Raw genomic sequence first — 24,068 nt, 5'->3', positions numbered from 1 at the left:
AAGCTCTCTAGCCTGTTCCATTGGTCTATAAGTCTTTCTTTATGCCAGTACTGTACTGTTTGTTGTGGGCTTTTTTGACCTTACCTGAGACATACAGAAGTTCCTGGACCAGGGATCAAACCCACACCACAGCAGTAACCAGAGCCACAGCAGTGACAGCACTGGATCCTTAACCCCCTGAGTCACCCAGGGAACTTTCACAATGTTTTAATTTTTGTTGCTTTGTAATATAGTTTGAAATCAGGAAGTTTGTTGCCTCCAGCTTTGTTCTTTTTTCTTAAGATCATTTTGGCAATTCTGTATCGCTCTCTCTCTCTCTCTCTCTTTTTTTTTTTTTTTTTTTTGTCTTTTTGGGTGGCACCCATGGCATATGGAGGTTCCCAGGCTAGGGGTTCAATCGGAGCTGTAGCCACTGGCCTACACCAGAGCCACAGCCATGAGGGATTTGAGACACATCTGCGACCTACACCACAACTCATGGCAACACCTGGTCCTTAACCCACTGAGCTAGGCCAGGGATCTAACACATATCCTCATGGATGCAAGTCGGGTTCAATAACTGCTGACCCATGATGGACACTCCAATTCTGTCTCTTTTGTGGTTTCATACAACTATTGTGAAAAGAATAAAGGATAAGTGCTGATAAATTTATGGAGAAATTGGAACTCTTACACATTGTTTTTTGGCATGTAAAATAAGCAGTTGGAAAATATAGATTCTTCAAAAAAATAAAAACAGAACTACTGTATGATCCAGTTTTCCTATTTGTGGGTATATATCCCAAAACAATTTAGATCAGTGTCTCTAGGAGATAGCTGCACTCCCATGACCATTGCAGCACTATTCACAATAGCCAAGATATGGAAACAACACAAGTGTCCATCAATAGATTAATGGACAAAGAAAATATGGTACATAAACAAAGTGGCATACTATTTGGCCTTTAAAAATAAGGAAATCTTGCTACTTGCAACAATATGGATGAACCAGAGAACATTATGCTAAGTGAAATAAGTCAGTAACATGAGGACAAAAGTGATTCCATTTATAGGAGGCATCTAAAATAGTGAAACTCCTAGAAACAGAGCATACAATAGTGGTTTTCATGGGTGAGGAATTGGAGGAAATGAAGAGTTGTTATTCAATTAGATACATAAATTTTCAGTTATGCTAGATAGATAAATTCTAGAGATCAGTTCTACAACATTATGCCTATAGTTAACAATATGATACAGTGTACTTGAAATTTAAGAGAATATATAAGTGTTCTCACCACAAAAGAAAGAAAAAGAGAGAGAAGAAGAAGAAGGGGGAGGGGGAGGGAAGGAGTAGGAGGGGGAGAGGGGGAGGGGGAGGCAGAGGAAAAGAAGAAGGAGAAGAGGAATGGAGTTCCCTCTTTGGCACAATGGGATCAGCAGCATCTCTGCAGTGCCACACGCTGGTTCAACTCCCAGACCTGCGCAGTGAGTTAAAGGATCTGGCATTGCCTCAGCTGTGGTGTAGGTCACAACTGCAGCTTGGATCTGATCCCTGGCCCAGGAACTCCATATGCCTTGGAGCAGCCGAAAAAAGTTGGTGACACTGGGAGGTGTTGAACGTCTATTTTCTTGATGTGTATGGAGATGCTACCATGGGTGTTTTCATGTGTCCAAACTCACCTAATTATACATATTAAACATGAAAAAAAATGTGTTTCAGAAGGATTTTCTCTGGAGATAAAAGAGGGAAGCATTACCTATCAGCTCATGTATTCCAGTGGTAAGATGGGGCTGTCAAACATTAACTATTCAAGCCTGTATTTCTACAAATGCATTAAAAATTTCCACAGACATCTCATGCTTTGGCACCCTGGAACCAAGAATCAAGAAAGGAAAAGTAGCATCCAAGGGGATGGGTAGGACTTCCATACAATCATGGCTGGCAAAAGAGCAAGACCAGAAGATTTGCAGAATGTTTAAAGTACTCCCATCACCCATATACAGGGTCTTAAGCAGGGTCCAGGCCATTGATGTGGGAAGAGTTATAGCCTTCTGCCCCCAGGAAAGGGGTCCAGTGGAAAAGATCAAGGTACCTCTGGAGGTGGGACTCATTGTCAGAAGCAATGCAACCCATGCCCTGTATGGGGGTCAGTTTCCTTAGTGCATGCAGTGCTGGTGAAGAAACCAAGGTTCTCTCAAGGACAGAAAGATCTTTGACCCCCAGCCAGTGAGTGTGCCTGTCCAAAAAGGAACAGCAAGCTTGGAGTAGATTAGAAGTTCTAGTGGCTAATGACAGAGAGGTTTTGTTAGGGTGAATAGGCATGAGTTAGGACAGAGCCGAAGAGAGCCCATCAGTGAAGGAGGACAGGAAATGAGAAAAGGAATGTCTTCTAGAATCAAGGTCCGTAATCCATCTAGGATACAAGAAAGCCAGATTCATAAAAAGGAGCAAGAAGCAGGTATCTCTGGAAATAAGAATTTCAGGACCTGGTTGAATATCCCTGAGGCCACGGCTCTGAGAGTGGTTTTGGGAAACGGAGGGAACTGGATCAACCTGAGAGGAGAGCTAATGTGACACCATAGACTAGCACTTAGGTGTGACAGTGGCACTGGCACCACCCTAGAGGGATGTGGCTGGTCAAACAGTAGCAGAGAGGGAAGGAGATGGGTGGGGGAAGAAAGCAGGGGAAGAGCATGACGAACCCTACCTTCTTCTCGGCTCATACCTTGAAGCCTGTCATAAGATAGTGAGTCATTTACAAGAAGTTGCTTTATGGTTGTCAAAGCATCTTTCTAAAATAATGCTATTCATCCCCTCCCTCCCCCCCTTCCTCCTCCTCCTCTCTCTATCTCTGCCCTTTCTTCCTTCTTTCCTTCCCTTCTTCTTTCCCTCCCTTCCTTCTCCCTTCATTTCTTACTTTCTCCCTCCCCTCTAGGAACCTATGCATCTACCAGGGAAAAGAATAATCCAGCATTGCCTGAGCATCTACCAGACAGTGTGTAAGGATAAAGTGTAACTAGGGCTTTGGAGAACTAATAAAAGGTGATCCTGGTGGTGGCTGTGCCTGGGACTCGGGTTCATGGGAGGTAATAGAGGGAGAGCAGTGAGAAGGGAGGACCCATTCACATATCTGAGTTTTGGGGATATCTGAACTTCCCAAGGGCCACACCTCACAAGAGATGTGCCTTGAGATCAACTTTGGGTTAGTGACGTCTCTTTCATTTTACCTTGATCCAAGGATGTGGCTGGTGTATAAACTTAGAGAATCAGAGCTTTTTTGTTCTTTGTCACCCACAGAGAAGAGAGATTCCCATGAGAAGCAAGACCTTCAGGGCTGTGCCATCATCTTGGACAGATCCAGTCAATCTTGACTGTCCATCCCAAAGATATCTACTAGTTGTGATCAACATGGCAAATGAAGGCTCTCTCTAGAGAGAGACATTTCCTTTTCCTCGCCCAGGCTTGGATCCACTAAGAGATGGAATTTCAAATGATCCACATATAGCCTCCATCCCCACAGCCTCCAGGAGAACTAGTAGTGTCTATTGTTCATCTCCACATCCATCTAAAATACTAAAATGCTCAACAGAATTAATCTGAGCTAAATATCAGGGTCCTGTCTAAGAGGCATGGCCATCTCTGGTCCCAGATACCTGGAATGTCTCCCTGACTTAACTCATCCCCACCCAAGAATCCTGTTGCCCACAGCAACCACACCACAAAGAGTAGACAGTGAAAGACAGACCTAAGTGAACTCATTGTCAAACAATACGTGCCCCAAAAGTGTTAAGCCAGAGATTTTTGTTACAAAAGCAGGAATGAAGATAGACTAGCACCCCCCAGTCCCACTCCCTTAAGTCAAGGCTCATATTCTGTATAAAACGCCAGCTGGCCAGAGACTTCTCACCAGATCCAAGAGGCCAAGCAACTCGAACTTTCCTGCACACCAGGTGAGACTCCCCACTTGAATTTTCTTAATATTTGCCAAGTGGTGTTTTATTTTAATTTGGAAATTTGGAACTCTTTGCCATGCTGCAGTAGATTTATTTTAAATGCAAAGTAATTTGTGTTTAGGGTGACTACAAATCTTTCTTAACTTCTCGCTTAGATTACAGCAGTGGAACTTGGGGTCAGAAAAGGGGAGTGGTTTTTGTTGATCGTCTATTCAGTTAGTAGGATATAGATTACAGCCCACATCCAGGGCACTTTTAGTGACATTTTAATACTCTCTGTAATTAATACTGAGAATTTGCAATATTGAAAGCACTGCACTGGCAATTTGGGTGTTCAAAAGATATGCTTTCCTTACTCCATGAACCTATGATCTGTGAGACAATATAATACATGGGCATAATTTGCAAACATACTGTATGTAAAGTGATTAGTAGAGAGGGAAAGGCAGGTATTGTGCTGTTGAAGAATGAGAATGATAACCTGGGACTGGGCAGAAGGCTTCTGAGTGGAGAGCCACGAGGGGTCAGCGTGTGTGGACAAGCAGCAAGAATGGAGAGCCTTCCAGAAAGCATGCATAGAGAGGACAATGTGAACAGAAGCTCATAGGTGGAATTGTTAGGGCTCGGGGGTTTTCCTATGAGATCTGAGGCATTCTATGTGGTCAACATAAGAGGGTATATTCCCGACTTTGAACTTTATCATCGTTTCAACTTACTGAAAACCTGAGGCCTCAATCAGTCAGGAGCCTGAAGTTAATGTTGCTAATGAAGGTTTTCAGAATCACCAAGAGAAGAGGAAGCATAAAGTCTCCACTCCTATGGAGCAGAGTAAATTACCTTTAAGCTTCTCATTTTGAAAGTGTAGAGGAATCACCAAAGTTTCCTTTGATCTCAAATTCGGGGCAACAAAAATAAAGAAAAGAGAGGCTCTCAATTCTGAAGGGGCATGAAATAAGATATTTGTCGTTAGACTTGGCTTTCTCCTTGTTTGACCAAAGCACTAAGTCAGTTTTTTTGTCTCTAGGTTCAGACATGAGTTCCTACCAGCAGAAGCAGCCCTGCACCCCACCCCCCCAGCCTCAGCAGCAGCAGGAGAAACAGCCCTGCCAGCCTCCACCCCAGGATCCACGTGTTCCTGTACCCAGAGACCCACACACAAAGGTTCCACAAACTGACAGCACCAAGGTTCCTGGGCCGGTCTACCCCACCATCCCTCAACCTGGCGACCCCAAGGCACCAGAGCCCTGCCCCACAACGGTCGTTCCAGGCTCATCCAAGAAGAAGTAATGTGGTCCACAGCCATGCCCTTGAGGAAGAAATTTCTAGATGCTGAATACTTTTTTCCCTTCTTCTTCTTTGTCTTCATTGGGTAGATTTTCTAATCAGTATTTTTTCACCCTGAGTCACAGCCTCTCATCTTTGCATCCTAAAAATATGTGCTATGAAGTTTTCTCTACACACTCCAAAGAGTCTTCTGAGCTCTGAATTATGCAGAAGGCCTTAGTGGCTTTTAGGTCCTCAGTGGCTCAGGGTTCATCTGAAGGGGATAATCTGGATGGGAAAAAATACATGTTTTCCTTTCTGTCTCTATTAAAACACTTCTAAGTGCACTCCTGGCTGTTTGTGTCATTGGGTGACTGTGCCACATTCCCTGCTGTCCCATTATGAGTAGGACTTGTAGACAGAGAGGAGGTGGTCTCCTGTGCTTCTGTAAGTGTGTGTGTGTGTGTGTGTGTGTGTGTGTGTGTGTGTGTGTGTGTGATTATGTCTAGGGGGCATCCCTTGAATGGCTATAGCTATTGTACAGTAGAGGGCAGAGCCTGTCATTCTGAGCAGACATACCTGGAGAAGAGCTCTTCTCTGGCACTGTGCTGTACTAAAATACCAATTACTTTGGTTTGCCCCAGGTGGATCCATTGTCTTAGATGGACTGTGTCTTTACTGGTCTGGAAAATTAGGTTTGACAGTGACTGCAGCTGCATTGTCTAGTGTTTGAACTAGTCCTCTAGTTCCGTGCCTATGTAACCCTACCTTGTATGAATGGGAATGGACTGAGGGGAAAGCACTTGCTAGACTGGCGTTGCTCTTGGCTATCTGCACTAGACAGGGGCTGAACCTAATGTCCCATCCAGAGGTTTAAATCAATGAGAAACAGAGAGAAGGAGAAATAGTAGCTGAAGGCAAAAGAATGAATAAATGAATTATGCAAAAAGGAAAATCCAACATTCATTACACTGGTTCCCTGAGAGAGGCTCAGAGAAAAAAAAAAAAAAGAGGAGAAAACAAACAAACAAACCACTGTCTTTTTAACACAATTATATCAGATACCCAACAGAGTGAGGCCATATGTTGGCTGAGACCACACTTGCTTTTGGAAATTTATAAGGTTAAATAGAATTTTTAAAATCTGAGTGACATCATCTGGAAGACTTCTTCGGGGGGGGGGCACACTCACAGCATATGGAAGTTCCCAGGTTAGGGGTTGAATTGGAGCTGTAGCTGCCAGCCTACACCAGAGCCACAGCAGTGTCAAATCCAAACCATGTCTGGGACCTACACCGCAGCTCATGGCAACACCGGATCTTTAACTCTGAGCCAGGCCAGGGATCGGACCTGTGTCCTCATGGATCCTAATTGGGTTCCTTACCGATGAACTCCTGGAATCATTTTGATGATACAATATGACAATGAACTGTACCAGCTGTTAATGACTGAGGCCAAACTGTAGTGATGTGTCAGTGTCTTTTGACTCTTATTTTTCAGGATACATCTACTATAATTGATATTGTTTGGGATGAAATTTCCAGCAACTACTCCCTATAGGGCCACCTAACAACATGGCATATAACTCCCTGCAGATGGATCACAATGTAACTATAAACCTTGATGATGGAATGCTAAGGAAGGTCTGGAGTTACAACAAACAAAATGTAGCAAGTATCACATTTTTTGTTATTGAAGGAAAGCTAATAAACAGAATAAAAAAAGACAATGGGTTTAGATGGGATTAAGGAAGTAGGCATATCATGGAGGATCCAGATTACTCTGAGGATTGACCCCACCTTGAAACGAGAGAGGCTATGGAAGTCCGCATGGCAGACTTACGTCCAAGGCAGGGAAAATAGAGCCAGAAGCTGCCTTTCCTGCGGGCAGGCGGGCAACCTGTGCTGTAGGCATCCCAGAGTAAGCCCCTGGTGGCCCTCCCCTCCCAGGGAAGGTAGGAGTGCACTATTTAGGGACTAAAGGATGTTTGCCAGTTGCTTTTTCTTTTTACTTTCTTTTTTTAAAAAAAGAAATCAGATTTGCAGAACTTAATCCAAAAGTTGTCTTAATGTTTTGAAAATTCCATCCCTCCTAAGAATCTTTAAACACTTGAAATGATCACCAAATGTCCCCATGGGATTTTTGACCAAAAGTATGGTCATAGCTGAAGAAATTTTCAGTTACTCATTTGATGAGTGACAATACTCATTGATAATCTTCTCTGTGATTTGAGGAGTTTTATTTCAGTTTTTTGCATTTCTTAACATGTTGATCTATTTGAGGTCTTTTTGTGTTTATCAAACTTATTCTTAAGTTTAAAAAAGAAACTAAAAGGGTGGCTATTTTTAAGATTTTAAAGTTTGTTGACAAGTTAAAAAGTCTTTGGAGTACTTTAAAAATCTTCAAAGTGCTCAAGTCGGGCCACTCCTGCTACTCAGTCTTGTAGTCTCTCTTTAGCTAGCAAAGTTGTCTTTGAACCTGGGTTTTCCACATTCTCCAAGGGTTATTTGAAATCTTTGGTTATATTTTAAAATATTTTTTGGAAGATCTGCTAATTTTGTTTAAAAAAAATACAAAGTCATAAAAATATGCCTCTTTTTTAAAAAGAACCCCTCCCTCCAGGACATGCAATCCAGTGTCGCAGTGCAACAGGCTGGGCTCAGAGGGAGCATCTCTGTGCCAATGTGCTTTCTTTACAGTGGCTGTAAAAACTTTGTATTTATTATGTATAAAATGTTAAAGAATAAAAAGTGGAATTAAAAAAAAGGAAGTAGACATATCAGGGAGGATCCAGAGTACTCTGAGATTTAGCCCCACCTTGAGATGAGAGAGGCTATGGAAGTCCTCATGGCATACTTTGACCAAATTACATCTAGCTGTGACTACTAAGTGTACTCTACAGGTCCCCACATATTGTGTACAAAACATGTACTCTAACCATATTCAGGTAATTAGTACATAGGGGCAAATGTAATGAATCATGATTCATTTACATGAATCGTTTTGTGACAACACTGCTGGTAGACACCTATCCTGAAGGTGCTGTAGTGATGACTCTGTTCCTGGATGGTCACGGTCAGCAGTAATCTGGTCAAAGCTCTTCCTTCCTGAAAGGAGCAATGACAGTTCTGGGAAACTAACCAAGCCACATCCACTGGATCCTAACCCATTGAGCAGGGACAGGGATTGAACCCACATCCTAATGGATACTAGTCAGGTTCTTGACCCACTGAGCCACAACAGGAACTCCCAGTTTTCCAAATATTCAATTACTCTCATACTACTAATGCTGGAAAGTTGTTACCAGAATCCAGGTTCTTGTTGACGTAGCTGAAGAATGAACTTTGTGAATACACAGGCAGCAGGCAAGCAAGTCTTTTTTACAGGCAAGCAAATAGCTCCCAGGACAGCTGGGAGGGGGAGAAGAGCCCCCCTCTCTCTATTGTCTTATAGGGGTTTTTATCCCTTAAAGAGGGGGATGGTACCAGCATGGGGTCCAGAAAGATGTGGTTTTCTCCCATTGGCCTTGCCCAGTTACCTATATCAGTCCTTGTCCAACAGGGATCTTAGGGGTGGAAATGTCCCGTAAGTCTCTTGGTTTCTTTGCCCTTTTCTTCCCATAAACTGAGTCACAGGGTGTTAGAGATTAATGTCCATCTGGACATAGGTACACTCCCTATAATAAACAAGGCCTGTGGGGATGTTACTCCCTGGAGCCCTTATGCTACAAATGTTAATCAATAGCCACATCAAAGAAGGTATCAAAGCCCATGCTCTTACACAGACTACCAGAGTTATTATTCTGCCTCACCACTATCCCTATTTTACCACAACTTGATATCCCTGTACTACAATATTTTCTTAACATCTCTTTAACATTTCTTTATAACAAAAGATATTTTTCAAAAATCACAATTACATAGTTTCTGCATTAGAGTAATTCTGTGGTATTATCACGCACAACAAACCAAAGTCTGCTACAAGAGCATTTCCATGGCAAGTCAACTTCCTGTCCTTGAGGGGCTTCGACATGTGGATTTAATTCACTTTTGTGGGTACCCTACCTCTGTAGAGTGGAAACTTACCATAACAGGAGAGCCTACAGATAAAAGTGACATTTGGGAGCCTGGAGAAACCTTCCTTAGTGTATTTTACACTGAGCTGATTGCTTCTGCTGACTGAGGAAGAAGAAAGCCTCATCGCACCCTGATGATGGCTGATGGCAGAGACTAAAAGCAGGGAATGAACTTAACATTCCTCTGGCCCTTGTCTCTCCTCCCTTCACCTGTTCCCATCCAGCCACAGCACTGACAAAACACACCAGGCAAGCTCCTGTCTTGGAGCATTCACCTCCTTGGATGGTCTCTTGACCTGAAACTCTTGCCACAGATATCCTAATAACTAACACCGTCACCTCCTTCATGTCTGTTCAAACACCATCCTCTCAAAAAGGAGGCACGACCCCCATCCTTACCCCTTCAATGCTCCCAATTACTTACACCACTTTTCCTTTTCTCACAGCATTTGATACATTGTTTACAGAGTTGTCAGTACATAATTTACAGAGTCATCTTGTTTCTTTATGGTTTATTTCCACCCTCCCCTATCCCATGTGAACTCTGCAAGGTCAGAGATCTTTGTTATTGTTCACTGGCATTTCCTAACTGCCTGACATATTATAGCACTCAAGGATAAGGTGAATGAATGAACTAGAAGAGTTCCTTGGATATAGAGACAGGGAGTTCTCAAAATTTTCCGTTGCCACCAGCAATGTGTTGTAACTACAAGGTTAGACAGGACCTCCAGCGCTGAGCACAGATTCCAGTAGGCAGGTGCTAGAGCACATCATCTAACACTCCCTGACTTGTCCTTTCAGATGATTTGTATTTAGCTTGAGAAATAACTGAACCTGCTCAATCTTGGGATGTTCCACCTCCCTCCCTATGAGGCTATAATCTCCCCCGTGAATATGAGCCTGAGTCCTTAGGATTCATGTCTATTTTGCAGCAATCAGATTGTGTGTTGAATCCAAGAAAAAAAAAGAATGGTTGGTGCTTTTGTGCTTTTTCCCCCCTCAGGTGGAAGGAGAAGATACAGATACTGTGTAATACTATTCTGCTTTTTTTTTTAATAAAGGGTTATTTTGAAGTCTTCATTGAGAAGAAAGTTAGGCACATGACATTACAATGGAGGAGAGTGAGAACAAGACAATCTCCATTACAGAAAGAATCCTTCCATGTTAATTTCAAGGAAGAGTGAACTAAATTTGGCCATTCTTCTCAAGCAGTACTTGCCTCACTTCCAGAGGCTATTTAGTTAAAATGAATTTCATAGCAGGTATGGAAAAGGAAAAATTCTTGGATCACAATTTCAAAAATTCAATTTGTTTCCCTTAATTCATTTTTTCCCCACTGTGTAAGAAAAAGAGAATTTCCTTGGAATCACGGAATACAGAGGGAGGCTATTTGTAGCAAAATACAAATTTCTGGACTAATGTTAAACAGTAAAGGAGAGGAAGTAAGCCAATGTAATAATGATGATTTTAGGGGCTGAAAAAATATCTTCACAGTTTGGACAAGTACTGCCCTAGCTCATCAGGAGAACTTCGCCCACTTTTCCTGCAAAAGAGACCCTTTGTTAACAATTACCTGTTTCTTTAGATGTTGCTAAGTAACAAGAAGGCTGTTCTATTAGCAGGTGCCTTGCCTGCCACCTCCAGCAGCCTCACCTGACATGGCCTCCCTAGTTTCTGGAGGCACGGTTTTAATTGTCCAGCACCTTGCACATTTCCACCAAGCCCACCTTGCCACTGTCCACAACTATAGGATCTCCCCTTAGTGTGTCTGCTTTCCTAATAGTCTGCTCAAGTCTTCCCATTTGAAGCCTCTTTGGTATTTCCCAAAGATAGAAGAGCCTTGGAAACTGGCAGGGCCAAAACACCACAAAATCAAATGGATCCTCCCTTTTGTGGCGCTCCAACAAATTCTCCTTGAGTTTGTCATGATGAGAGATGGCATCTTCACCAATCATCATCCCCGGATACCCTTAGGATGAAACTTAACAGAAAAAGGCTCCTTTCCTTGACTTCTTACCATGCAGCATTTTGAGCTGAGAAAGTACCATCTTCAGCCACATCAAATTTTCCAGAGTCTCAGAAGGCTACTTAGATCAAGTTCAACTTTCTTACAGTGATCCATATGCCTTTATGTGCTCTGGGCATTGATTTCCATCCTCTGGATGATTGTGTTTACATGCCTGCTTTGTGAATTACAAGCCTGTTTCATAATTGTCTTAACCTGGCTTCTCTAGAACGTTGTACATGATGCCAAAACCTCATTGGCAGAAGTCTATTTTGGAATGTGATCCCAAAGAAACAGAATGATACATAAGGAGATAAGTGAGAAGGAAGGAATTCAAGGAGTCATTATCTTTCTGTACATCACCAGGAATGACTGGTGGTCAAGCCCAAGGAACATTTTGAGGATCTTTAGGAAATAATCTCAGAACTCTTTGTCCTGGAGATGAAGGTAGGAAGCATTTCTCCATGGTCTCCTGTCACTCACTTTCACCGCCATCATTTGTTCAATTTGGCTCCATGTGCGTTAACTCCCCCCACTTCTGGACTGAGCACACAGGAGTGCATTGTGTTCCATAGGTGCTCTGAATGGTAGGATCATAGAAGCCCTGGATCAGGAAAGAAGAGGAGATTCCTACACAAAGCCCATCCAAACCTACATGAAAAGGGACACATGATGGTGTGTGGTTGGGGTAAAGTAGAGAGAACTTGTAGAAGTGTCTAGTCCAGTTAACCAATAATATCAAGACATAAGAATATCACCAGCACCCTATCATCCTGAAAAGGGCATCAGTGCAAGAGCCAAAGGCATGTGGGGAGATGCTAGTTGCAATCAGAAGCCATATGGCTTCCCAGAAACTTCATTGGCTAATCCAGCACTGCTAATGAAGAAATTGAGTTTCACTGTATAGTAGAAAAAGACTTAACCCCCAGCTAATCATTGCACTTTTGACAAAAGTAGAAGGGTAAAGGAGAAACCCCAGCAACTTCAAAGGGGAAGATGTTTCCAGGGGAAAGGAGGCACAAGTCAGGCTGGCACAATCAGGTTAAAGCCTAGAGAATACTGAAAGACAGCCCTACTTTGCAATCAGAGATATGGGTCCAGGAAAGATGGGAGAGGCAGCAGTCCAGCCTCAGAGCTAAGGCCCAATCAGCCAGATCCATGGGTAGCATCATGGAAGACCAAGGAACAGGAAGAAGTTTGCCCTTGGTCTGAGAATCCCACCAGGTCAGCAGCAAAGTGTACTTGGAACTCCTTCCATGGGGTCCTTAGAAATGGGGTCTGGGTGAGGAGAGGCTAGTATCCAAGCCTAGAGGAGAGTTAAATTTGTTCAAGGGAGTTCCCGTCATGGCTCAGCAGTAGCAAACCTGACTAGTATCCATGATGACAAGGGTTTGATCCCTGGCCTTGCTCAGTGGGTTGAGGATTCGGCATTGCTGTGAGCTATGGTGTAGGTCACAGATGCAGCTTGGATCCTGTGTTGCTATGGTTGTGGCATAGGTAGGCAGCTGTAGCTCTCATTAGACCCCTGGCCTGGAAACTTCCATATGCTGCGGGTATGGCCCTAAGAAGACAAAAGGAAATAAAATATTAAAAAAAAATTGGTTCAAGAGGCCTGGAACTCAAGCAAGGTGGTGGCAGTGGTCCCAGCCCAAACAGAAGTTACTACGTAAATTGTAGCAGAGAGGGAAACAGGAAGTTGGGGATAGTAGCAGAAATGTCTTGTCTTGCTGAACCCTTACCCCTCTTCTGAACTACCATGAAGCTTGTCACAAGGGAGCAGTGTCCTTTAAAAGAAATGTCCTGGTCGTTCTACAAGCAGCCTCTGGGGATCTCAACAAACAATATCTTTCATTCATCCATCCATTCTATAATTGTCAATCCACTGAGCAGCTATTACACACCAGGCACTTGGGGGGATAAAGTGTAGCATAATGGCTAAGGGGACCCAGTGGGACAGGTTTCTGGTGGTGTCTGGCAGGTCCCAGCCTCAAGTTCAGGGGCAGTGACATAGCTGTGAAGCCAACAGGTACTCCACAAACATTTAAGTAAGCAAAGTAAGAAGGACGGGACCACACAAACATGAAGGTTTGAAAAACAATTTAGATTTTTCGGAGACAACAACTTGCTACAGACTCTGTATTGGAAGTAGACCTGGATTTGTGACTTCGGTTTCATTTTGGCCTGAGCAGAATAAACTCTGGTGTCCCACATCTTTTGTCTCTGTGTTGCCCGCATAAAGACAGTATCTTCAGGACCTGCTGCCACATTAGACAGAACAAGTGAAGGGGCCAAAAGGACCAGGTTGCTCTGGGGCTATTGAACCTGGGTGCCTTCCCTAGTGTTTTCGCTGATCAGCGTCCCCAAGTCCTGCTGCTACTAACTCTGAAGACGTTCTTGGAGTAAAGGCTTTTTAGGACCCAAAGAATCATTTTAGCCTTTCACATCCCACCCCAGGCCTGGTACACTGAATGATGGATAAATAAAATTATTGCCTTTTTTCACCTGAGAAAATTCATGCCCCATGCCCTTGGCTTCCCAGAATACCCGGAAACTAGTATGGCTCATCTTTACATCCACCTCAAATGGTAAGTCGTCCAACAAGCTTGGTCTGTGCTAAGGATTAGGATCTTCCAGGTCTTTTTTCAGTCAGCCACCCTAGAACTTCCTTCTCTCTCCTTCCAGGCCACACCACCCCAACGGTAAAGACTAGATCTGGGTACAATGGGCACTCAATGTAGATAAGTCTTGGGTGACATCATTGTTAGACAGCAAGTGCCAACAAAAATGTCAAGTGGGTGGTTTCATCACCAAAGCTGAGCCAACAGGTAAATGAGGGGTAAAGGATGAATCACATTTGGCAAGCAAGGAATGAAGACACAGCAGCCCAAAAGATCCCATTCCTTGAGACAGTTCTCATCCCCTATATAAAAGCCAGTTGGCTGGAGACACCACACCTGATCAGAGTGACCCCACAGCCTGCTCTTCTCTGCATACCAGGTGAGTCACTTTCCTTACAACTTTTTATCATTCACCCAATGTATTTGACTTCTATTAGAATCTCCTTGGTATTGGTATCTTTCCCCCCATTATTGAAGTCCCATCTTGAGAGTTAGATCCTCTAGGAATGTCTGTGTTTTAAAAGCAATCATAAGAGTTCCCACTGTGGCTCAGTGAGTTACAAACCCGACTAGTACCCCTGAGGATGAGATTCAATCCCTGGCCTCACTCAGTGTGTTAAGGATCCAGCATTGCCGTGAGCTGTGGTGTAGGTCACAGACGTGGCTTGACTCTGGGCATTGCTGTAGCTGTGGCATAAGCCAGCAGCTACTGCTCTGATTTGACTACAGGATGGAAACTTCCACATGCCACAAGTGTGGTCCTAAAAAAATAAATAAATAAAAGAGATAAAAAATAAAATAAAATAAAAGCAATCATACTTCAGGCTTGCAGGGACTTAAGACTCTATCAGTTCTTCCCTGTCCATTCTTACTATGTCAGTAGGAAGGAGATGGCCTTGTGTAAGAGCCCACAGTTGGCAGGATAAGGACTAGAACTGAGGGGCCACAGCACTTTTAGTGACATTGTAATTCTTTATTCACAAATTCAATATGGAGAAATTTATTCTTTCAACAAATTGTTCTGTGAAAGTTTACTATATTTGGCATATAGCTGCTAAAAAACAGAGACAGCAGAGAATTTATTCCATGAAACTACAATTTATTCACAAAAATAAGACAAGGACACAAAGAGCTGAAACACCATGTCGAAAGTCATTGGCATGAGGCAATGTGGACAAGTTAGGCACTAAGGCAGTTTGGAGAGACAGGTGATTTCTGGTAGGCTTGCTCAAGAAAACCTCCCAAAATTACCATTTGAGGCAATCTGTGATCATGGTGGCTGGATCCTATTGGAACAAGCAGAAATAAGGAAAACATGTGAGGTGGAAGAGGATGTGAATGAGGCTGGAAGTGGGATTGCGTGGGGTTCTAAAGAAGTCAGTACTTATCATGATGATAAGCCATACTGTTTATCAGAAATGGGGGGATAAATTTATTGGGGTTTTTCCCCCCAATAATATCACATTTCCGTATACTCCAATGCTGTCATCTCACATTCCTGCCAGGAGCCTGAGATTACATTGTCTTGCTAACTGGGTTTTAAGACATACCTGTAAGAAGGGGCACCCTGGGACAAGCCTGTTCTTGCTCAAGTGGAGCAGAACAATCACATTTATTTTCCTCCTTTTCAAAGGCTCAGAAACCATCAAAGTGTTCTTTGCCATAGAGGAGAGGAAAGGAGGACATTTGCTTCTTAAGAGACTTAAAGTGGCATTGAATGTGGCTTCTTCCACAGCTAATCCCTGCTTAAATCATCCGTTCTTTCTCTAGGTCCAGCCTCCTTTGAAGCATGAGTTCCTACCAGCAGAAGCAGCCCTGCACCCCACCCCCCCAGCCTCAGCAGCAGCAGGTGAAACAGCCCTGCCAGCCTCCACCCCAGGAACCATGTGTCCCCCAAACCAAGGAGCCCTGCCAGCCCAAGGTGCCGGAGCCCTGCCAGCCTAAGGTGCCCGAGCCCTGCCACCCCAAGGTTCCAGAGCCTTGTCCCTCACCAGTCATCCCGGTACCAGCTCAGCAGAAGACCAAGCAGAAGTAATGGGGTCCACAGCCAAGCTCTTGAGGAACCAACTACTGGATGCTGAACCCCCACTTCTCCTGTTCTGATTATGAGTCCCACTTGCCTTGCAATCAGCATGCTGTCACCCTGAGTCACAGACCTTAATTTACACACTAAAAACATGCTAGAAGGCACGTTGAGCCTCTAACCCTCTGAATTAGGCTGAGGGTCTGGGTACCTTAGAACTTTACCTATCAGCTACTCAGGATGCATCTGAAGGGGGACTTGAGGTGAAAACATGTGGCTCAGCTTTGTTCTTCCCTCATTAAATGCATTTTCAATTCTACTCCTGACTGTGTGTTGTGGTCTGACTCAACTCCCTGATTCACTTCCCTCATGAAGGAGGACCTGTACATAGGTTGGTGAGGAAGAGGTTCATCAGAAGTATCTGGTCCTGATAACAGGTGGGTGGGGAGTTGCCCTCGCTGAGTATTCCTGGGCTGGCAATGGGAGGTTGTACAGTGCCACCCAGAGGCTGTTGCTTTGGGAATCCAAGGCTAGAGCAGGGCTTTCCACTTGCAACTTGGTGAGTCATTCTAGAGTCTAATTGTTAGTGCCTGTCTGAACTGATTCACACTCTGATTCCCCACCCCCATCCCCAATCCACCTCCCAGACTGCTGATTTATCCATCCATTTCTTTTTTTTTTTTTTGTCTTTTTTTTTTTTTTTTTTTTTTGTCTTTTTAGGGCTGCACCAAGGCATATGGAGGTTCCCAGGCTAGGGGTTAAATCGGAGCTGTAGCCGCCGGCCTAGACCAGAACCACAGCAATGCGGGATCTGAGCCACGTCTGCAACCTACACCACAGCTCATAGCAACGCCGTATCCCTAACCACTGAGAGAGGCCAGGGATTGAATCTGCATCCTCATGGATGCTAGTCGGATTCGTTGACTGCTGAGCCATGACGGGAATGCCATCCAACCATTTCTTGTTTATTTCAAGGGATGTTGTTCCTACCTGTGTGAATCTGCTCCTTCTCTCTCATTTCTTTCTGATACCCATAATTCAGATTCTCAAACATACCCAAAGATGCACAGCCTTCACTTTTGTATCTCAATCAATCCTCTGGCATCACCGAGTGCCACTCTCTGTCAGAAAGGGGATGAGGAGGATTCACAATGCTTGCCTTGGGCACATATAGTCTTTGAGGAGGATGTACTTCCCTCTCCACCCCACCCCTCGTGCAAACACACATGGAGTAACACCCAAAAGCTCATCCACTGCACCCCCAGGTTGCAAACTATTTACTTCACATGTAGTATAGCAGGAACCACAGGGGGCAAGGACTAGAAAGCCCACCCCCATCTTCCTAGAGTGTAAAAATATTTACAGTAAAATGAAACACAATAGAATTATCAATCATGCATTCATATATAATATGTTTATAGTTACATAAAAAGTATGTTTCTTTTTTTATATTACTTAGAGACAAAGAAAATTTTCCTTCAGCAGTATAAAAAGAAACATATTTCTCCTCAGGTTGTAAAATTAAATAATTTTTAAAAGGGTTCCCATTGTGGTTCAGTGGAAATGAACCCAACTAGTATCCATGAGGATGTGGGTTTAATCCCTGGCCTCGCTCAGTGGGTTAAAGGACCCTGCATTGCCATGAGCTGTGGCGTAAGTGGCAGATGCAGCCTGGATCTGGCTTTTCTCTGGCTGTGATGTAGGTTGGCAGCTATAGCTCTGATTCAACCCCTAGCCTGGGAACTTCCGTGGCACACCTGCAGCCTTAAGGAAAAAAAAAAAAAAAAGGTGCATTTGGTATAACTCAAGCTGCTGTGATTCTTTTTAATCATAACACTTTTATCTGATTGCATTATTCAAATTTTTGAAGGCTACTTGGAAAATATTTATATCCTAAATGCCTTCTTATTTAATTGGTAGATAAGGTCAACCAAGTAAACAGTGCCTCCTAGAACCAAAGTTAACTAACCAAACAAACAGAAAAAAATGTGTCCTAACCATGCTGTGTTTATTACTAAGTTGCTGTTGTTTAGTCCAGCTAGAAATTATTTCTTACTCATGTCCAGGTCCAGTGCTCATTGGTAAGGTCTTTGCAGCCATGCAGTTCAGGTTCCTTCCATGGTTGAGTGCCTTGTCCTCCTCTGAATATAAGAAAAATATAATAGGAGTTCCCATAATGGCTCAGTGGTTAATGAATCTGATGAACATCCATGAGGACAAAGGTTCGATCCCTGGCCTTGCTCAGTGGGTTAAGGATCCTGCGTTGCTGTGAGCTCTGGTGTAGGTTGAAGATGCAGCTCAGATCTGGCATTGCTGTGACTCTGATGTAGCCTGGTGGCTACAGCTCTGATTCTACTCCTAGCCTGAGAACCTCCATATGCCATGGATGTGGCCCTAAAAAGACAAAAAGAAAAAGAAAAATATATGAAAATAAATATCTAAATATAAGCAAAGATAAAAATGACTGAGTATGGAGAAAACAGCTCTTCTCTCTTTTTTTTAAGTTTTATTGAGGTGTAGTTGATTTAAAATGTAGTGATAATTTCTGCTGTACAACAAAGTGATTCAGTTATCCATGTACACATGTCTATTCTTTTTCAGATTCTTTCCCCATATAAATTATCAAAGAATATTGGGTAGAATTTCCTGTTCTATACAGCAGATTCCTGTTAGCCAACCTTTCCATACACCACAGTGAGCGTATGCCAGTCCCAAACCTCCAGTCCATCCCTCCTCTCTACATGTCCCCTTCAGTAACCATAAGTTTGTTCTCAAAGTCTGTGAGTCCATTTATGTTCTGAAAATAAGTTATTTATATCCTTTTTTATGATTCCACATGTTAAGTGAGGTCCTATGATGTTTGTCTTTTTCAAGACAGCCCTGCTCTTATCCATCTGGAATTAGCTTGACTCAAAATTAATCACATGGTTTTATCTACCTTACAAAGTCAAGAAATTTAGTTTCTTGGGGTTCCCAGAAAGAAGAGGAAAGAAACACAGGTGAGCTTATCAAGCTTCTGTCACAGTCTACCGTTCTGGTCTTCAAATATCTGTTTACTCCTTTTGGCTCCTAAACAGCACCGTTCCCAAGGAAGAAACCTTGTAGTTCCATCTAACTCAAAATATAAGGCTTCCGGGTGACATGTAATTCTCTCTGTCGTGTCTTTCTATGGCTTCTCTTGGTTCAGCAGATTATGAGAGGGACCATTTCTTCCTGTTACCCAGCAACCAATGACGGCACAGATATAGGAAACTAAATAGAAACTACCATTCTAATTAGAGAAAGAGAAAATAACAGGAGACAAAATAGCAGTTATTAGACCTTAGTATTTTGAAATCCAGTTATGTAGGTATCATGAAGCCATATTCATTGTTCATCCCCTACCCAACCTCCAGAAGTGATAGAAATTCTATGTTAAGGTTTTGTTTTGTTTTGTTTGGCCATGCCCATGGCATGCTTAAGTTCCCAGGATCAAACCTGGCCACAGCGGTAATCCAAGCCACAACAGTGACAATGCCAAGTCCTTAACTGCTAGGCCATCAGGGGACTTCTATGTTAAGGGGTTTTTTTTCCCTCTCCATATGCATTACATAACCATCCACTCCTCCCCATATAGATTATCATAGAATAGTCGGTAGAGTTCCCCATGCTATACAGCATGTCCCCTTTGGCCAGTCATTCCATAGACTAGAGTGTACCTATGCCAATCCCTCAGTCCATCCCTCCCAGCTACCTGTCCCCTTTGGTAACCATAAATTTGTTTTCAAATCTGTAATCCATTTCTCTTCTGTAAGTAAGTTCATTTGTATCCTTTTTCTAGATTCTACATATAACTGATACCATATGGTATTTGTCTTTCTCTGTCTGACATATTTCACTTAGTATGATAATCTCTAGGTCTATCCATGTTGCTGCAAAAGGCATTACTTCATTCTTTTTTGTGGCCAATATTCCATTGTATAAATATACCACATCTTCTTTATCCAGTCATCTGTCAATGAACACATAAGTCATTTCCACGCCTTGGCTATTGTAAATAGTGCATGTGCCTTTTTGAATTATAGGTTTTTTTTCTGGATATATGCCCAGGAGTAGGATTGCTGGATCATATGATAAATCTATTTTTAGTTTTTTAAGGAACTCTTGTACTGTTCTCTGTAGTGGCTGCACCAATTTACATTCCTACCAACAGTGTAGAAGGGTTCCTTTTACTCCATACCAGCTCCGGCATTTATTGTTTGTAGGCTATTTAATGATGGCCATTCTCACTGGTGTGAGGTGATACCTTATTGTAGTTTTGTTTGCATTTCTCTAATAATTAGTGATATTGAGCATCTTTTCATGTGCCTCTTTGTTGGTCATCTGTATGTATTCTTTCATTTTATTCCTTCTTTTGTTTTTCTAATTTCTAATTCATTTATTTCTGCTCAAGTATATATTATTTCCATTTTCACTTTGTTCTTCTTTCTTTTAGAGTCCTATATGGTATTTGATTTTAGATCTTTCATCTTTTTTATATAGATGTTTTTAGTCATAAATTTCTCTCCATGCACTGCAGTACCTGTAGCCCATAAGTTTTTGTAAGTTACAATTTCATTTCATATATATATATATATTTTAGGGCCACACCCTTGGTGTATGGAGGTTTTCAAGCTAGGAATCAAATACGAGCTACAGCTGCTGGCCCCCACCACAGCCACAGAAATGCCAGATCCAAGCTTCATCTGCAACCTACACCACAGCTTGCAGCAACACCTGATCCATAACCCACTGAGCAAGGCTAGGGATGGAACCTGCATCCTTATGGATACTAGTCAAGTTCTTAACCTGCTAAGCCACAACAGGAACTCCCCTGCAAAAATATTTTCTAATTTTACTTGTTATTTCTTCTCTGAGCCACTGGTTATTTAGGAATGTGTTGTCAAACTCAAAGAGCTCAGAAACAGAGAGTAGAACGGTAGTTACCAAGAAGAAGGGACTGGGAAAAGGGAGAAGTTGATAAAAGGGTACAAGACTTAAGATATACTACGAGGAGTTCTGTTGTGGCACAGTGGTTAATGAATCCGACTAGGAACAAGAGGTTGCAGGTTCAATCCCTGGCCTTGCTCAGTGGGTTAACGGTCCGGCGTTGCCGTGAGCTGTGGTGTAGGTCACAGACGCGGCTCAGATCCCGCATTGCTGTGGCTCTGGCGTAGGCTGGTGGCTACAGCTCCAATTAGACCCCTAGCCTGGGAACCTCCATATGCTGCAGGAGTGCTCCTGAAAAAAGCAAAAAGACCAAAAAAAAAAAAAAAAGATATAATACGAATAAGCTCTGGAGGTTTAATGTAAGCATGATGAGTCTAGATAATAACTGTGTCTTGTGTACTTGAAGATTGCCAAGAGAGTAGAACTTAAGAATTCTCAAAAACACACAAACACACACACAAATGTTTGCTTTTGAGGTGAGTAAAGTTATAAGTACTCCAACTGTGGTAATCATTGCACAAATTATACATATATCGAGTCATTGCAGGGTACACATTGAATACATGCAATTTAATTAATCAATTATACCTCAATAAATCTGAAGAGCAAAAGACAAAGGAGAATAACCACCACAAAAAAAGAGTAACACAGTTTGAAATTGTTGGAGTTCCCCGTGGGGCTCAGTGGTTAACGAATCTGACTAGGAACCATGAGGTGGTGGGTTCAATCCCTGGCCTCACTCACTGAGTTAAGGATCCGGCATTGCTGTGGCTGTGGTGTAGGACAGCGGCTATAGCTCCAATTAGACCCCTAGCCTGGGAACCTCCAGATGCCACAGGTGCTGCCCTAGAAAAAAAGACAAAAAAAAAAAAGATTGAAACTCTTGTATTTTTTTTCTTATCCTTAGCTCTCTTAGGCTCTGATACTGTTCTCTGAGAGAGCTTCCCTTATCCATTATCCTCCATGGTCCTGTGTCCACCTCACAGCATGTATTCCTTCTCAGTCACCTGCACTGACCACGTCTGAAAGGGGTAGCATGAAAAGTGGGGAAAGGAGGGCTGGAAAGTGGTTTCCCTTCTTGAAAATGCAAAGTCTGTTAGTTTGGGCACATCACTGACTTAGGCATCAATTCCCTCCAAAACTTATTAGGCACTCCTCTAACCATTTCTATGTCCTGGGAACCACACTCAGTCCTTTCCTAGAAGCAGGTTTATGGCCTGATTTATTTTGCTGCTTTTCCCTCTAAACACAATAGAGCTACCGTGAGGCACTCAGGCACAGAGATGGAAAGACGACCAGTTCTGTCTCTTTTCTCTCTTGTTACAGTCAACTGAAAGCGAACTTTGAGTGCAAAACCACCTCTAACCTCATTTTTTTTCACATTTATAAGCATAATTTATTAGATTACCTATTTGGGAATATTTGTTTGTTTTTTTTATTTTTTTATTTTCCCACTGTACAGCAAGGTGATCAGGTTATCCTTAGATGTATACATTGCAGTTACAATTTTTTCCCCCACCCTTTCTTCTGTTGTGACATGAGAATCTAGACATAGTTCTCAATGCTATTCAGCAGGATCTCCTTGTAAATCTATTCTAGGTTGTGTCTGATAAGCCCAAGCTCCTCGTCTGGGCTAACAGTGGTGAGTTTTCCCATTCGACAAGGTTTTTTAACTCTGGGAGATTTGGGGTTTGGTTATTCTTTCATCTCTGCTCTGAAAGCCAACAATTATTTCCTGCACGTGTGTTATTGAAACACCTTGCCAACCCAACAACTAACCAACATTTGCTCTGCCTGCCAAGCTACCATTCTAGCAATGGCTTTGCCATTGAATTCTGTGGGTCATCGTTTATTGTTTCCAATATCAGTTTCCTTGCCAGCCACCTCCAGCCTCCTGAGCCAAAGCTACATATTGAAGATTTGTTACAATAGCACCCTGCCTCAAGAAACTAATTGCTGTATCAGGTCCAATGACACGCGCTACAGGGAACACAACTCCCAAATATCAGTGTTTGGTTTTACTCATGTCACATTCTAATGAGGGCTGAGCAGTCATCTGGAAATCTCTTGTCCTCTGTGGTTCTACCATCCTGGATTCCTTTACTTCTAGCTTTGTGAGGGAAGGATATAGAAAGAGAAATCTTCTTCATCTTAAGTATGTTGGGGTAGAGTATGATTTAACATGAAGACGTTGATGCTTTTTAACATAATGCTATAGGAGTTCCTGCTGTGGCACCGTGGGTTAAGGCTCCGTCAGTACCACAGCTGTGGCCTAGGTTGCAGCTGCAGCTCAGATTGGATCCCTGGCCCAGAAACTTCCATGAGTGTAGACAAACAGCAACAACTACACTATTTCAATACTCTGTGTGTGTGTGTGTGTGTGTGTGTGTGTGTGTGTGTGACCTGAAGTAACTATTCTGTTTTGATACCCTTGGGATGAGAAGAAAAGGTAGAATGAAAGAACTTGCCCCTCTCTTCGGAGCTTACTTGACTGGAAGGCTAAGCACTTCGAACACAAACTGGGTAGGGATAGTAACGTTGCAAATCTAAAGAAACATTGGAATCCCCAATTTGTTCTTCAAAACAAGCAAGAAAGTAATCCCAGAGGTGAGCAAACTACAGCAGGACTCTGAATTGTGATTGGCGGGTGGGATATGTGGAGCGAGTGGTCTCCATGGAGAAGAGGCAGCACTTTGGTAAGAATCCTCTATATGTCTGTCCCTTTCTTCTCTCCTAGTCTTGTTTTAAGCACGGTTATAAGTTTATACAGAATAATCGACGAGTTCTCAAAAGCTCTTTGTCTGCAGTAGCGCATTAAAAATAAGCCGATGAGAAAAGAAAAAGAACAAGAGAATACGAAAGGGTAATAGAGTGTAAGAATCTTCGTGTTTGCTGTGGGCGTCATGTCTGAGCCCCTTGCCAGCTGGAGCCAACAGGGTGGTGGCGGTGATGGTGGTGGTGGTGGTGGTGATGCTGCTGCTGCTGGTGCTGATGATCACGATGCTGGTGACAGTGATGGGGATGGAGACCGTGAGCATCTGCTGACTTCCCAAGTGCTACCTACCTCTGTGTCCGGCATGGTGTCAACCGAGTTATACACACTCACTTAATCTTTACGCCTCAGCCAAGTTTGCAGTGAAAAGACAATGGGCTCCACTTTTGAATAAAGGCATTGAAGTCCTG

General features: G+C 42.9%; 1 protein-coding gene and 1 long non-coding RNA gene across 2 annotated transcripts; both read left to right on the top strand.

Moving 5' to 3' along the window:
* The first annotated feature begins 4,961 nt into the window (after positions 1-4,961).
* LOC146404077 (uncharacterized) lies at positions 4,962-5,543 on the top strand. The gene has a single exon (XR_014844174.1). It is a non-coding gene; the product is annotated as an uncharacterized LOC146404077 (long non-coding RNA).
* Positions 5,544-15,678: 10,135 nt separating this feature from the next.
* On the top strand, positions 15,679-16,237 carry LOC100157968 (cornifin). Its single transcript, XM_013997101.3, has one exon. It carries the CDS (start codon positions 15,684-15,686, stop codon positions 15,927-15,929), a length of 246 nt encoding a protein of 81 aa, XP_013852555.3. The 5' UTR covers positions 15,679-15,683; the 3' UTR covers positions 15,930-16,237.
* Positions 16,238-24,068: the final 7,831 nt, after the last annotated feature.

The sequence above is a fragment of the Sus scrofa genome, chromosome 4 (genome assembly GCF_054392235.1).
Source record: "Sus scrofa isolate SSC_HxYL_T2T_F1_AM1 chromosome 4, Sscrofa_HxYL_maternal_Yorkshire_Landrace_v2.0, whole genome shotgun sequence".
Taxonomy (NCBI): Eukaryota; Metazoa; Chordata; class Mammalia; order Artiodactyla; family Suidae; genus Sus; species Sus scrofa.
This window is presented reverse-complemented; position numbering and strand designations above follow the sequence as displayed.

Bases quoted from the DNA above. Each gene is read 5' to 3' on its own strand.
- LOC100157968 (XM_013997101.3), top strand. From the start codon at position 15,684: ATGAGTTCCTACCAGCAGAAGCAGCCCTGCACCCCACCCCCCCAGCCT.